At 33.9% G+C, this 16,927-nt stretch overlaps 2 protein-coding genes across 2 annotated transcripts; both read left to right on the forward strand.

Annotated features, from left to right (window-relative positions):
* Positions 1-1,253: 1,253 nt before the first annotated feature.
* On the forward strand, positions 1,254-7,919 carry LOC107858953 (peptidyl-prolyl cis-trans isomerase FKBP17-1, chloroplastic). Its single transcript, XM_016703780.2, has 5 exons — positions 1,254-1,596; positions 2,844-2,966; positions 5,901-6,017; positions 6,929-7,129; positions 7,653-7,919. The coding sequence occupies exons 1-4, from the start codon at positions 1,324-1,326 to the stop codon at positions 7,049-7,051; spliced, it is 636 nt and encodes a 211-aa protein (XP_016559266.1). The 5' UTR covers positions 1,254-1,323; the 3' UTR covers positions 7,052-7,129; positions 7,653-7,919.
* Positions 7,920-11,473: 3,554 nt separating this feature from the next.
* Positions 11,474-16,537, forward strand: LOC107858954 (leucine--tRNA ligase, cytoplasmic). The gene is made up of 2 exons (XM_016703781.2): positions 11,474-11,665; positions 12,786-16,537. The coding sequence occupies exon 2, from the start codon at positions 12,814-12,816 to the stop codon at positions 16,051-16,053; it is 3,240 nt and encodes a 1,079-aa protein (XP_016559267.1). The 5' UTR covers positions 11,474-11,665; positions 12,786-12,813; the 3' UTR covers positions 16,054-16,537.
* Positions 16,538-16,927: the final 390 nt, after the last annotated feature.

Below are 16,927 nucleotides of genomic sequence, written 5' to 3' on the forward strand. Positions count from 1 at the left end.
CTTAATGTTACTCTATCTTCTCATACCTTTTGATATTCCAAATATAAGTTCTATAAATTTAAACATTTGAATAAGCATTTCTTAATGCACTTTTCAGAATTAAGCATTGGATCAATATTGGTTGTAACTTTCTTCTAATATTATTTTTTTGTTTATAGATTTATGCTTCTTCATCACTCTAAAAGCAATTATCAAGGTAAACAAATATACTTTATTTTTCTTGTGTGTGTTAGTAGCTGAAAGTTTGTAAGAATGCATCATAAAATTTTAAATACATGTTTTTTTATCGTTTAAATTTTTTTCTTAGTGATGATATTTTATAAACTGAATAAAAATATTCATATAGATCAAATGCTAATTATGAATATTAAACCCTTCTTCTAATTTTCGAATGTTTGATTCTAATAGCCAATTTAGTTTTTATTTGTAGAATTAAGCTTGATTCTTAAAAAAGGGCAGCCTGATGCACTAAAGCTACTGCTATGCGCGGTGTTCGGGGAAGGGCCCCACCACAAGGGTGTATCTTACGCAGCCTTACCTCGTATTTCTGCTAGAAACCGTTTCCAAGGCTTGAACTCGTGATATCCTGGTCACATGGCAACAACTTTACCAATTACTCCAATGCTCCCCTTCAAGCTTGATTCTTGAGGAAGATTAGTTTATCATAAATTTCCCGAATAATGTTTCTCTTCACCTTTTCTATTAATTTGTTCTTTATACATGTTCTGTTTACTTTCTTATGTTAATTTTCTCTTTATGATGGATAATTAAGACATGTTCTGTTGTTTCTGCGGTTTGAATTCAAGGAGTAACTCTTTCATTATTATTATTTTTGAAAAAAAAAACTACTAAATTCAAATGTTAATTTATTATAAAAATGCATTTACCATTTTTATTGTTATGTTTTTGGTGCTTATTATATTTCATGTTTCTAATGATTAAGTTCGTAAGAATGATGTTGCATCTTTTTGTTTTGTATGTTCTCTATATGATTTCTCTTTATTTTGTATTTTATATGAATTTCTGATTATTATAGTTTTATAATTATTTTGGTTCAAAATAATAACGTATGATTTTGATAGAAATCTCGCGCGGACAAATTCACTGGTTAGTTTGATTAAAACACTAACAAAAAGAATAATAAAATTGCAATCAGCAATAAACTAACTTAATTAATTTGTGATATTTAAAAAAAAAAAAAACATAATTTATTTATTTAAAAAATGAACTCAAATCGATTTTTTTTTTGTATAAATTATAATCACCTAAAAAGGAAGGCCAGCAATTTGAGAGGAAAGGCAGAAGCTTTGAAGAGTAGTGAAGATGAGAATGATGAAACTAGTTACATTACCTTGTCCAACATACCTATATATACCACCCCATATCCACAAAATCCAAGCTTCTTCGAGTGTGCAGAAATCAAGAAGAGCTTTTTCTCTGTCTACACTTGCTCTTATTTTCTCTAATGGAGCTACTAGTTCAATTTCTTGGGCAAATACTCAAGTTCCAAAGTTCTTGGAGCTGCCAAATTCAGGTGGTGTCAAGGCATTGGACCTTCGTATTGGTGATGGAGAAACCCCTCTTGATGGTGATGTGGTACCCTTCTTTCTCTAGATAACATGATAATTTCTTCGTACTTTTTAATTCTAGTAATCAATTTGTTTGTATGATTTCGACTTGGCGTGGAGTATAAGAAAGTAATTACTATTTTTATTCTCTTAAATTAAAGACAGGCAGAATGTATAAAAATGTCCTTTAATCCTATTTTTAAACATGTCTGTGAGGAAAGTTATAATGAAAGAGTTGTTAGAAAAGGAAAAAGACATCTTTCTTGAAATGGACTAAAAAGGAAAAATAAGACAAACAAATTGAGACGGAGTGAGTACCTGCTTTCAGTACAGAGCTGGGGAATCTTTGAGGTGGGTAAAATGACTGGGATTGTGCTAGAAAAATGCAGTTAGCTTGTGTTTTGTATTGCAATCACATATTATTGGTAACAAAAAAATGAATTTTTGGAAAAAATTTAGTTGAGATATGTTTGCGGAATTGTGAAAGCACAGGATTATCAACTAGCTGAGATTAAGGATTGTTGAAGTAGTAAGTGTGGGGTTTAAAAAATCTAATTTTGGATAAATCCTAATGTGCCTAAAGACAAATTAATTGGAATGAAATGAGGCCAATTAGAGCGAAATGGATAATATGATTCAGATAGCTCACTCCGATTAGTTTTGGATTGAGGCATAGCTGATTGATTGATAGAAAAAGAAGTCTCTTCCTTTTCAACATTTCTGTTGTTTCTAGGGAGTTGGGTTTTTATGTCTTCCCCCGTGTAGTGGAGAAGATTTTGAGTTTGATTGAAATTCCATTGTTGAGTTTTCACAATCATGAAAGAATGGTACGTTTATGGTGGCATAGTGAAGAACAAATTTCTCTAGCATATATTGTCGATCGAGCAAATATCTAGGCAAGCCTCTTTTTATCCGGAGCTATCTGTCTTTACTAAATTATTATTGCATATGCTATAAGTGTACATTAACTCTTTTCATGACCTCTAAAACTAATAGGACTGAAATATTAGTAGTGGAATAAGTCAGAATTCAGGAAGTTTTATTTAGATAACTTGTAGCCATTGGGTCAATGTGTTGCATGTGGTTTCTCTTTGTGCTAAAGGATAGTATAATAAGTTGAAGAAAAAGCAAGGAGGAATCAGTGGCAATGCCTGAATGGAAGATGTTCTAGCACATTGTTATCAGCATTACATAGAACTGTACTTGTAGTGTTTTATGATTCTGTTCAGTTCTGGAAAATAGTATTTAAGTTTTCTTCTCACGGTGATTGGACAGGTTGCAATTCATTATTATGGGAGACTTGCGGCAAAGCAAGGATGGCGCTTTGACTCAACGTATGATCACAAGGATGAAACTGGCGAACCAATTCCTTTCTCGTTCGTCCTTGGTTCGGGCAAAGTGAGTTAACCTGTCTTTCACACTTGTCCATTGAATCTTTCTTTAACTGATCAAAGAGGAGTCAAGGTAATTAGTTGAACCTGAATGTGGTTGATGGATGACTGCTTGATGCTTTGGCCAAGAAGTATTTAAAACTGCTTGACCACTAATGAACTCCAATGCGGAACTCAACCTAATGTTTGATCTTCTTAACACAACATGTTACGAATCCTACTTATTTAACGGGCTGAAAATAGACTGAGGTTCGATAAAGTAAAAAGTTTAGATACCCTTTTGAGGAGATAATGGGTAAGCATATGTGTTAGTTTGGCTGTCTTCAACAATATGAATGACAAACCTGAAAATCCACTTGAGTGAAAACAGCAAATTTAGAGATGAATTTCATTTCCTGAGCAGGGCTTGTGGATGAAATACTATAATACATGCACAGTTTTGTGCAATACAGTATTCAGGTCAACAACAAAGGGTCGATTAAGACTTGGTATGAGTGGGTAATGACTGAAGGTTTATTTGATGATTTATGTTGTTTTTATTTAAAGAGGGACTTAAAAGTTTCTGTAGAAAAACTTGGGTGTTAGTTTTGGAAATTCCAAAAAGGGAAGTGTTGCCTGAATTAATTATGTCAAATGCAAAAGCTACTCGATACCAACTTATGCAATTATAATTAGCCCCATTGGTTGTAAATCTTTCGTATTTCAGGAATTTTACCCTAAGTCTTTCTTCTGTAAAGTTGTTTTCTGATTCTTAGATTATTATATTGTCTCTCAATTATGGGTTTATTGCTACACGCCCAAAATAGCAGCATCTGGCATTTAGAAAAGATATTGCAAGATCTGGAATGTGCACTGCAAGGTCCCTACACAGATTGCATTTTACCATTTCCAGGGATACGTGAATAGGTAAGTTATATGTGGCAGATAGAGCCAGATTACTTGACTTTGTTTCTATAACACTTGTTCAGTTAGATACAGACATCAGATATTGATGTTCATATTCCCTGTATTATTATGCTAGTTTCACAAGCGATTGTTCTAAGAAATCCTCAAACAAGTTTGCAACCAAGCATGATCCAGGTAGATAGGGACATAGGACAGTGAGACAAGCTTGTCCTCTCAAGTTCAACACCAAAGAGGACTTCTGTTGGAATAAGCTTTGCCGTGTGATGGTAGAGAGATAAGAGATGCAGGCCTTTGCTGAAATCTACCATTGTGAATTTAGATTGAGAAATGAATCAGGAAACTGATGTATCGCGCATCACGCTCTGAGGCTGGTGGGAGGGTTACTTCCTTTAGTACCTATGACTTTGCTCTTCTCTGCTATTGTAATCGTTCACTATGTCAGTATGGTGGATTTTGCAAAAGTTCACTTTGTCAATGTGGGAAGGACGGAAATTTGATCTTAGAAGATTGAAATTTTGCCCAAAACAAGCTAGATGGTGGGAGAGTAGAGGCTGCTCCACTCCGCTTCCAACCAAAAGAGTGGGAGTTTGGTCATCAAGGAAACAAAATAGAGAAGGGCCACTGCTGACTCTTAGGCAGGGGATTTTGGGGGTAGGATTTACCAATATTTAAAAAAATAGAGTAGATCAGGGAAGGTGGCGACAAGCTGACAACCAATGTGGAAAAGGATGAGGAAATGAAAAGTCTACCTGTAGAATATAGCCACCAATGGTAAGCAGCATGTAGGACTGTGCATTCCTCTGTGTTATTGTTTCTTGCTATCATGTATGGATGTGGTGATCAGCATGTAGGACTGTGCAGTCCTATGTGTGATTGTTTCTTGCGATCATCCTTCAGACTGTCGGTGAAGCACTAAGTGGGTCATTTTGATTATGCTTGTTTGCCTTTAGGCTGGTTAGTAATTGGTACCATGTAATTCAATTAAAATGTTTTGAACTTTTTCCTTCCAGTGGCATTATAAGCCGATGAAATGCTTCTCTTAACAATCTTCTCTAGACTTGGCATTATAAGAAGGTAACTAGTACATACAAAATATCCCACCATATTGAAAAGCTGTCATCATAGTATGATCCTTACTAAAATAGCCTAACAAAATGATGCTTCTAGACTACTTGATGCTATGTCTTCGTTGCTACCACAGGGTTTCTTCCTCTTTGTGGTCCTTCAGTTTCTAGCTTCACCTACAAAAGTGGAAAAACTTTTAGTTTCTGCCACCACCTACAGCAGTGGAAGAGGACTACTTAATAAAGTTATGTTGAAATGCTTAGCACACGAATGATGAAGAAGAAGAGAAAAGTAATAGCATTAAGAAAAATGAAAGGAAGAAAGTGCTGGGAGTGTGGAGGACGCAAGGTTATGCTGGAGCAAGTACTAATGAGATTGGCCAAGACAGCATGCAGGAAAAATGACAATCCGGCCAACATAGGAAGGAGGGGAAAATTGGTGGGTAGGCGAGGACTACAGCTGTGAAAAGGTTCAAATGTAGGTTCAGGTAAGGTGTATCCAAGAGGAGAACGTGATTAGAAAGGAAGATGTTGACTCTTTATCTTTTTCTTCTTCTGTAATTTGGATTATCACCGATACCAAAACTTGTCACTGTTGTTTTATTATAGAAAAAAAAATCCCTAGATGATGTTAGTTATTAATTCCCAACTCGACCTATCTCAAATATGTTAGCTCATACAGTCATTGTAGTGAATCTTTAAATGAGATATTTCCTTTGTTTGGTTTTCCTTACTTTTTTAGTCTTCCAGGGCCTGCTTGACTGTGCTTGATCTGGTTGATTCAATATGCTTAATTTATCGTTTTAATTTGTCTGTCTAACATGAATTCATTTTTTTTTTCCTACTTTGAATTCTTTGATGCTCAGTCTCTTTGAAGCAGTATCTGTTTGACTGGTCTGAACCTACTAAATTGTATAGCAAATAAAACTGTACCAATTAATTCCACATCTTTGTCTATCTATTTAGTGCAGGTTATATCAGGGATTGAAACTGCTGTGAGATCGATGAAAGTAGGCGGCCTTCGCCGGGTTATTATCCCACCATCTCAAGGATATCAGAATACATCCCAAGAACCCCTGCCACCTAATGTGTGAAGTTGCTCTTCTCCTTTTAATCATAAATTGGTCTTTCTCAGTTGCATTCTTTTGGAGAGACTTGGAAGGGAAGTCTAGTTAGTCTTGTGAATACTGGAGCTCTTTCTACATAAATTAAGCTGTGGGGTACCTACCGAACCTGGGTTTTGGAAAGTAAAAGGCATGGAATCATGTCTTTGATCTTTCTTTTCTGTTTGATGTGTGTTTCTGTGAGTGAACTGTAACCCTTTTTCAAGAGAAGGTATTACATCTCTAATAGTTAGTTAGCAAAAGGGAAATTTGTGCAAGAATCACTTTGCTCTTTTAGACATAAAGATCATAATTCTACTGTGGTGCTGTAGTCCGACCTTCCATGTTTTAATTTGCAACCCTTTTACCACTTTTAGTTTTAGTGATGAGAAACAAAATATTGAACATGTTATCACATTGGAGTTTCTTATTCTCAAGTTTCAAATAATAGCGGTGGAAGGACTGACCCAAGCCTGCCAAACTGAATTAGAATTCCCAATACACCAAATGCCAGATAGATGCCAAAAAGCATAAACTGGAAAACACAATATGTGCTTCAGCTGCAGTTGCTACACCTTCGTAGTTGAACATACATGACAGGAAATCCATTCATTAAACCCCCATCTTGTTTTTTTCGGATTGTGTAGTCGACTTTGGTAGAGTCTTGAAGGGATTTTGGAGTTTTGTTGTGTCAGCCTTCTTCTATTGGATGAATCAGTCATTCATCAAATCTGTGGCGGGAAGGTCTTTAGAATTGGTTGATTGTCTTGATCTGGTGTTGAAACTGAGGTTAATATTACTTTTAATTCTTTGTCGAAATGAAACTTGGAAAACTTTTAATTCATCTGTATATTTCATTTGAGACTTAAGTTGCTAAACTTTTCTTCCTATTTCAGTATTTTGATCGGCAAAGGCTTTTTACTACCATTTTCAACCCCACCCGTCTTGCAAATGGAGAAGGTGCGACCCTGGGAACAGTCATATTTGATATTGAATTGGTCAGCCTGAGGCATCTCTGATCTCGATCATTTAGCAGCCAATTTTCTCCTCTTTACTGGAGTATGCAATAATTGTTGTCCGTTCGAGGATGATGGAAGGTAAATCTATTGTTTGTAGGAAATGTTTTATAGTATTCATTATTAATGGTGATCAGCTAGTTACTTATTGCATAGTTATTTGAAATAAGTAACGGAAAATGTGTTCCATTAGAAAGTCTCTCCTGATGCTCAATTTATCATTTTGAAGATTGTAGTACTCTTTGTACGACATAACTTATAGTCATGTCTCTCTATAACCATTGTCGTCTATAACGACATTTCACTATAACAGCAAAAAGATATTGAGACAAATGACGCCGTTATAGAGAAGTTTGACTGTAGAATTGTTGAATGCTTTATAGAGGAATTAGCGCTAACATGAGATAAGTACCTCTAATTCGCGGTTATGTATGAGATCCATTAGCCTGTTAACTCGAGCTGTTCGTTTCTCTGCTCGACAAAGTTTGGTGTCTGTAGTTTTGCTTTTACTGTATACTCAGTTGTCTATTGTAATACCCACAAGTTAAAGATTTCTCCTTTTTTAGTAAATTCATTGATGTTATGTATTCTTCCTGATTTACAGATGAAATAGTTTCTAGCTAATGTTTGTGGGCATTGAAGAAGCCTCAGTGACGAGTTTAGTCCTATGATATGCCAAATTGCCATATAAACAAAGGCAAAGGGGAGAGCGGTTGAGGGAGTGTTTTGAACTCTGGACAAAAGAGTACATGTATATGTGTTTTATTTGTTTTGATACTTACTATTAATCATGTATTTAGATATAGTATAGTATTTATTATGGAATACTTATTAAATTCTAATAAATATTTAAATAGATCATCTATTCCGATTATGTATCCGTTGTATATAATAGTTAATTCATTGCATAGAGATTTAACTTATATATGGTAGATTAAATTATATTTGTTCTTGTAATTATGTAGTTTATCTTCACAATCTAAGACGAAAGAGTACATTTGGTAAAATTGCAGCATATGGTATAGTTAAGATGGAAATTAGAGGAGTCATCAGTATAGTTTATAGTACGAGATCTATTTGAAGCTTTGGTAGTTTTCACAAATTGTAGGGATTTTTTGTTTTTGAGTTTAAAGGTATATTATTTAGGTCGAATTTAATCTCAAAAATTTAGTTCATGAGAGTAAGATTTTCTAATTTTATATAAGCAAATCACTGATCTGTTCTCCAATTAATAGCCTACTTCACATATAGACTCGATTGGAATGTGGATCGAAAGGCCAACAGGAAGAACTTGACTTTGATGCTATGTAAAATTTGACACCTAGGTTTAATTCAATTCCTAAGGTTAGCTCATGAGGAGAAAATTGCACAAGTCTGTATAATGTAAACTGCTCATTTTTCAATCAATGTGAAACCCTAATCCACTCAAACAATGAGAAAATTATAACTTAGAAATCAAAATTGCAGGCTCGAACTAAATTTCAACTTCAAAACTAATCTGATTTCAATTATGTTTAAATGGGCATGTATTAGGAATTCTTTGGTTTGTGAACTAAATTGTTTCGAAATTACAATTTTTAGATTATAATTTTTAGACTGATCCGACCAACTAGGAGGTGGACAAATATTTATGTCAAAAATATTTATATATAATCTAGTCAAATGCTAAGTGATGTGAGATGAAGAATCGAGGTGGTCGGGATGATGATATTTTGTAGGATGAGAAAGACAGCAACTAATATAAAATGCAAACTTGCTTTTCAAATATCACTATAAAGTCATTTCTTTTTTCATTTTAATGAATTTATTTTTTCTATATTTTGTAAAAACTTAGATCAACCTAACATGACTAATGGCGATAGGCCCGTGTAGAGCACGGGCCCATGTTGAGCTTTAATTTTTAAAATTATTATAAAAATAGTGAAATAAATTGTTATTATTAAATAATTTGAATAATTAAAATTTTAAATTATTTTAATTTATAATATTTTTTCTTTTATTCTATTTTAAGTAGCAACAATATAAATTTTGAGAGTTAAGCAAATATCACGATTGAAGTAGCGAATCAGACATGTCTTAAATGACTTATAATAACAAATTAGAAGTGATATAGTAATATTGCTAAAAAAAATATTTGTAAAAATAATTTAAGCGAGCCTCATATAAGATGTCAAGTTAATTTAAAATACAAAGAGTTAATTAATCATTTTATGTCTATTTTACTTATTTATTCTATTAATTATTATTAATTTTCTAATACGTAAATGACATATAATAATTAAGAGTGATATAGTAAAATTACGGAGCAAACAGTGATCGACAAGCATGTCGATCATCGAAACGAAAAAGTTGTTAAAAAATTAAAATTTAATTTCCTTGTCTATGTATTCTATGCTTCATTTAATAGTACCTAATAAAAATAGATATTTTAATCACTCGTATATACACCATTACTATGTATTTAATTTTTATTTTTTTTTGAATCTAATTATTTAGATCTAAATAGGTGTACTACTTTCATACCTTTTTTTGACACGGATATTACTATTGCAAAGTACTTTATTCGATTTTATTTTTTTTTAGCTATTTTACCCTTGTTATTAAATATTATTTATAATCTAATACTTAAATGACTTATAATGACTATTTATAATTGATATAATAAAATTACTATAAAAGTTACTTGTGAATTTTTTTTAAGTGAACTCAATATAAGAAGTCAAGTTAATTTAAAACATCAATGGTTAACTAATTAGAATCGATATAATAAAATTACTATAAAAAGTATTTGTGGGCAAAAATTTAAGTGGACTCCATATAAGTCGTTCAGTTAATTTAAAACATCAAGTATTAACTTATAATTTTGTGTCTATTTTATCTTTTTTAATGAAATATTATCAATTTTTCTAATGCTTAAATGATCTATAATAATTAATTAGGCGTGATATAGTAAAATTACGATTGAAGTAATTGAAGCAGACATGTCATAAATGTCTATTGTATTTTTTAATTAAATATTATTAATTTTTTAATACATAAATGACTTATAACAATTAATTAAGAATGATATAATAAAATCGCGGTTGAAGCAGGCATGTCATAAATATTTATTTTACTTTTTTATTATATATTATTAATTTTTTAATACGTAAATGAATTATATAATTAAGCAGGGATGATATAGTAAAATCAAAATTGAAGAAGCTGAAGCAGATATGTCATAAATATCTATTTTATTTTTTAAATTAAATAATATTAATTTTTTAATACGTAAATAACTTATAATAATTAATTATCTAACATTTCAATGACTTATAATATATATCTAGAAGTGATATAATAAAATTACTATAAAAGTTACTTGTGATTTTTTTTGTTAGTGGACCTCGTATAAGTTGTCAAGTTAATTTAAAACATCAAAGGCTAACTAATTAGAAAAGATATAATAAAATTACTATAAAAAGTACTTGTGATTTTTTTTAAGAGGACTACATATAAGTCACCAGATTAATTTAAAACATCAAGAGTTAACTTAGAATTTTATGTCTATTTGAACTTTTTTTATGAAATATTATCAATTTTTTAATGCTTAGATGATCTATAATAATTAATTAGAGGTGATATAATAGAATCACGATTGAAGCAATTGAAACAATAATGTCCTGAATGTTTATTATATTTGTAAATTAAATATTATTAATTTTTTAATACGTAAATGACTTATAATAATTAATTAAGAATAATATAGTAAAATCAAGATTGAAGCAGTTGAAGCAAGTATGTCATAAATATCTATTTACTTTTTTTAATTATGTATTATTAATTTTCTAATATGTAAATAACTTATAATAATTAATTAAGAATGATATAGTAAAATCATGGTTAAAAGTTGAAACAGTTGAAGCAGACATATCATAAATATCTACTGTACTTTTTAAATATTATTAATTTTCTAATATAAAAATAACTTATATAATAATTAATTAAGGACGATATAATTAAATCACTGTCGAAGCTGATGAAAAGGCATGTCTCCACAAGTTGTCTGCTTCAACAGTTTATCCTTACTTATATATTACTCCCTCCGTTTAAAAAAGAATTACATGCTTTTCTTTTTAGTCTGTTTAAAAAGGAATGATCCATTTCCTTTTTTACAATATTTAATTTCAACTTTTCACATGACATGTTTAGAATCACAAGATTAAAAAGTATATTTATACATTTGACACAACTTTAATTTAAAGACATAAAATTTAAAAGTCTTCTTTATTTTTTTAAACTTTGTACCAAGTTAAAGTAGGTCATTCTGTTTTTAAATGGAGGGAGTAACATGAAATAAGGAAAAAGAAAGTACCGAGAAGGTAAATTGAGATAACAGAATCTAGTGGGCCTAAATTGCAAAATCCCACATTTGCTAGGTACCATTTAGAAAATTCAGTGATAAACTAAAGACAAAAGAAAAGAGTTTCCCCTTTTATCTAAAACCCTAGTAAACGTGATCCATCTACTTTGATTCTCCTTCTTCACTGTGGCGTCTCACATATTGAGACGATCTTCATTTCAGCCTAAGCAATTATCATCATATGTTATAATCCCCTTATATTTAACCAAATCAAGGTAAACATTTTTGTAATCCGGACACCACGTGCTATTAAAAAAAATCTTATTGCCACTATTTTTTCCCTCAATTCTTGAATTATATTTGTTAGCAATTCTGCTAATTTTCTTTAATCTGATCGATATGTTCGACTTATGTTGAATACAAATAATAAAGTTTTAGTCTTTGGTGGGTTCAGAAATAAGTTGCTTTTATTTTTAGTATTTATTTTAGTTATTTTATAGTAGGAACTATTTCATAGTCATCATGCTGAAAAGGAATGTTAAATCCTCAATTGTGGTTTGATTCATTGATAAGTAACTTCTTTTTTTTTAATCGTTTATAGTATGCATTTTAAATAAATATTTCGTTTACTTAATTTTTTAAATGATTTTCCAGCTGCAGCTTTTCTTTTCTAATTCTGTTCTGCTGATTTTTTAAGTTTCAACTGTACATGGCTCTAACATTTTTGTACATGGCTGTTATGTGATGTTTGTACTGTGTTTTATTTCATTTTTCATGTTTGGTCATTTTGTTTTTCTAGCAACTAGTTGGCTTCTTGAAGGAGCTGGTGACTGTTTTTTTTTTTTTTTTTTTTTTGGTTTTTTTTACGAAGTAAAAAGAAATTTCATTGTTGGCATCAAGAAGATCCAGAACAGTATAAAGTTAGGAAGATGATAGTACTTCATTAGATCCAGAACAGTACAAAGTTAGGAAGTTGTTGGCACCTGTAACATCTATTGGAAATGTGAATTTTTCTTTTCTTAACTGGTTTACTATCGCTCTGTTCCATAATTGCTCCTCCAGAGGAAGACATGGTCTAGATAGCTTCATGGCTCAGACATTCTGTGAAGCATGCGGAATTGATGCCTCAGATCACTTGTCAATTGTCATTACCTAAGATTTTATTTTGGTTATATTCCATGATGTTAGGTTATCACATCTATTTGTGTATGCGATTTTACCCTGTGGTTTGAGTAATTTGTTTTTTACGAGAACATGATGTTCCTTTTGTACATTTTTTCCAGTGTGCATGTTCTTGCGAAGATGTTGCATTGTTTGTTCAAAGTTGCCTTGATGGATCTATGAAGATAATATATGAAGATGTTCCCCTGTTATGACTTTTCCTATTTTATGCAGATTCTGTGGGTTTGCTGATAGAGAAGTGATGGCAGAAGAAGGTGGCAGAAGCTTTGCCCGAAGGAACCAATTGTTAGACATAGAGAAACAGGTTCATAAGTGGTGGACAGAAGGTGATGTTTTCAGAGCTGAACCTAAAGAATCACCTCCTAAAGTTGGTGAAAAGTTCTTTGGGAATTTCCCTTTCCCGTATATGAATGGGTATCTGCATTTGGGCCATGCTTTTTCATTGTCAAAGCTTGAATTTGCGGCTGCATATCACCGACTGAGAGGTGCTACTGTTCTTTTGCCTTTTGCATTTCATTGCACAGGGATGCCCATAAAGGCTTCTGCTGATAAGCTTTCGAGGGAAATATCCAGGTTTGGGAACCCACCCGTGTTTCCTGTTGAGGAAGAGGAGAGTGTTGAAACAGAAGTGAAGGTTGAGGCTGAAGGAAACCAGGTTGTACCAGGTGGAAAATTTAAAGGAAAGAAATCAAAGGTTCTTGCCAAGACTGGGGCTGTTAAATACCAGTGGGAGATAATGAGGAGTTACGGTCTGCCTGACGAGGAAATTGCCAGGTTTACAGACCCATATTACTGGCTAACATACTTTCCCCCTCTGGCTGTAGAGGATCTGAAGGAGTTTGGCTTGGGTTGTGATTGGCGTAGAGCTTTTATTACAACTGACATTAATCCATACTTTGATTCATTTGTACGGTGGCAAATGCGGAAGCTGAAAGCCTCGGGAAAGATTGTTAAAGATCTAAGGTACGCCGTATATTCACCCCTAGATGGTCAGCCATGTGCTGACCATGACCGTGCTTCTGGTGAAGGAGTTATTCCGCAGGAGTATACTCTTATCAAGATGGAAGTTCTCCCTCCTTTTCCACCAAAGATGAGTGTTCTGGAGGGAAAAACGGTATATCTCGCCGCAGCTACATTGAGACCAGAGACCATGTATGGGCAAACAAATGCTTGGGTTTTGCCTGAAGGAAAATATGGGGCATTTGAGATTAATGATACCGAGGTTTTTGTGTTGACTTATAAGGCAGCTCTTAATCTAGCCTATCAAAGGTTGTCTCGGATCCCTGAGAAGCCTACTTGTTTGGTTGAATTGTCTGGTCAAGATCTTATAGGTTTGCCCCTGAGGTCTCCCTTGGCATTTAATAAGACAATATACACTCTACCCATGTTATCTGTTCTTACAGAAAAAGGTACTGGAATTGTAACTAGTGTTCCCAGCGATTCCCCTGATGATTATATGGCCCTGCATGATTTGAAGTCAAAGCCAGCTTTCAGGGCCAAATTCGGTGTGAAGGATGAGTGGGTCTTGCCGTTTGAGATAGTTCCGATTATCCACCATCCAGATTTTGGAGACAGGTCAGCTGAGAGAATTTGCATTGAAAAAAAAATCAAGAGCCAGAATGAGAGAGATAAGCTTGATGAGGCAAAGAAAACAATTTACAAGGGCGGGTTTTACGAGGGAACCATGATTGTTGGAGAATTTTCTGGTATGAAAGTCCAAGAAGCGAAAGGTCTGATCAGGAGCAACCTTTTGGAGATGAATCAAGCTGTAGTATATAGTGAACCTGAGAAGAAGGTTATGTCGAGATCTGGGGATGAGTGTGTTGTGGCTTTGACTGATCAGTGGTATCTCACGTATGGAGAATCAGAATGGAGGAAGGCTGCAGAGGAATGTTTGGCCAGTATGAATCTCAACTCTGACGAGACACGGCATGGCTTTGAACACACTCTCAGCTGGCTTAATCAGTGGGCTTGTTCTCGCAATTTCGGGCTGGGAACTCGTATTCCTTGGGATGAGAATTTCTTAGTTGAGTCCTTGTCAGATTCCACTATTTATATGGCATATTACACTGTGGCACATTTCTTGCAGAAAGGGGACATGTATGGTACTGATCATTCTTCAGTGAAACCAGAGCAGCTGACAGATGATATCTGGGAATTCTTGTTCTGTAATGGACCTTTTCCTGAAAAGCCTTCTATATCTTCTTCTCTTCTCAAGGAGATGAAGCAAGAATTTGATTACTGGTATCCCTTCGATCTCAGAGTTTCTGGCAAGGACCTTATTCAGAATCATCTTACCTTTTGTATCTATAACCACACTGCCATCTTCCCTAAGCACCACTGGCCACGTGGTTTCAGATGCAATGGGCATATAATGCTGAACTCTGAGAAGATGTCCAAGTCTACTGGAAATTTCCGAACACTTCGGCAGGCAATTGAAGAGTTCTCAGCTGATGCCACACGCTTTGCTCTTGCAGATGCAGGTGATGGGATGGATGATGCTAACTTTGTCTTTGAAACAGCTAATGCTGCCATCTTACGTCTGACAAAAGAAATAGCATGGATGCAGGAGGTTCTTTCTGCAGAACCATCCTTAAGAACTGGGCCACCATCCACATATGCAGACCGTGTATTTGCTAATGAAATAAATATTGCAGTCAGGACTGCAGAGAAGAACTACAGTGAATACATGTTTCGGGAAGCTCTGAAAACTGGTTTTTATGATCTTCAGGCTGCCAGAGATGAGTACAGGCTTTCCTGTGGTTCAGGAGGCATGAACTGGAATTTGCTATGCCGATTTATGGATGTTCAAACACGTCTTATTGCTCCTATCTGCCCACACTATGCTGAGTATGCCTGGAGAGTGCTTTTGAAGAAGGATGGTTATGTCATAAAAGCTGGGTGGCCAGAGGCTGATTTGCCAGATTTTACCCTCAAGAAGGCCAATAAGTATTTGCAAGACACGATTATCTCGATGAGGAAGCTACTTCAGAAACAGGTTTCTGGTTCAAAGAAAGGAAATGTAAATCTGATTAGCCAAAATAAACCTACTGTGGTGCTGATATATGTGGATGAGCAGTACGGTGGGTGGAAAAAGGAATGTTTGGAGATTCTGCAGAGGAAATTTGACACTTCAACCAGCTCCTTTGCACCTGATAAAGAAATCCTCTCTGAATTGCAGAAGAGTGATGTTGCGCAACAAGGCAATTTCAAACAAATACAAAAGCTCTGTATGCCTTTCTTGAGGTTCAAGAAAGACGAAGTTTTGACAGTTGGGGTTCAGGCATTGGACTTGAGGCTTCCTTTTGGTGAGATTGAAGTCCTTGAGAAGAACTCAGACTTGATCAAGAGACAGCTTGGTCTCGAGAGATTGGAGATCTTATCTATGATAGATGATGCTCTGGAGAGGGCGGGGCCTCATGCTGCAGTCGTGAGGCAGAATCCTCCATCACCAGGCAATCCAACTGCAATCTTTCTCTGAGTAGAACATTTTTGCAGCATAAGTTACGAACAGTTCTTGTCTTAGACCTTAATGATGTGATACTTTTCTAGGTCTTCACACCATTCTGCCTACATGCTATTGTTTGCGGAAGTTTTCTGCCGAGTTTTTGGTCCAAACTAGTGGTTTATTTGCTTCAAACATGAATATGGAACAACTGCAGTATTATCTGCACTTTAGTACTCATCGAGTAGTTATTCGACATCGACACTTGGATGAAGCCAAGACATCTTCGAGTTTTTTATTGTACAATGTTTCCGAGTTGCATATGCGTTTAGTCGTTTCTGCTTGTAGCTTAATTGTCTTTTGATGCTGTATAACTTGTTCAAGCATCGATATGTTTTTGCTTTTTAGTTTTAGTCAATTTTCAGATTTTAAGCCCTTCCAATTATTCAGACCAAATTTGTAATTGCTAGTCCCATTTTGTTAAAAGATTTTATATACTTCCCATTTCTTTCTTCTTAAACATTCACTTCAGTGGATCAATTACATTATTTTAGTGAATGAGTTGATATAAAGATAAATGATGTTTACTGTTCCTTAGAAACCTTTTGACAATTGTGATCAACTAGTTTCCAATCAGGCTTAAGGTTAATGAGGTGGTGTATTGATGTGATGATTTGTCCTACTTTTTGATATGATCAAGTCATTTCGCGACTGAAGATTTTTCAAAAGATGAAAACAGTTCTAGAACTAACAGCATTGTGACATACTAATATTTGACAGGGAAAAAGGTAAACCCTCTATTTGAAAAATTGGCTCAATATATCCATCGCTCATATTTATCTAGTTCTTACTAAATTTTTCACATGTACCCTTTCTTTAACAAAAAAAATTTCAAATCAAAACTAAATGA

This window comes from Capsicum annuum, chromosome 2 (assembly GCF_002878395.1).
Source record: "Capsicum annuum cultivar UCD-10X-F1 chromosome 2, UCD10Xv1.1, whole genome shotgun sequence".
NCBI lineage: Eukaryota > Viridiplantae > Streptophyta > Magnoliopsida > Solanales > Solanaceae > Capsicum > Capsicum annuum.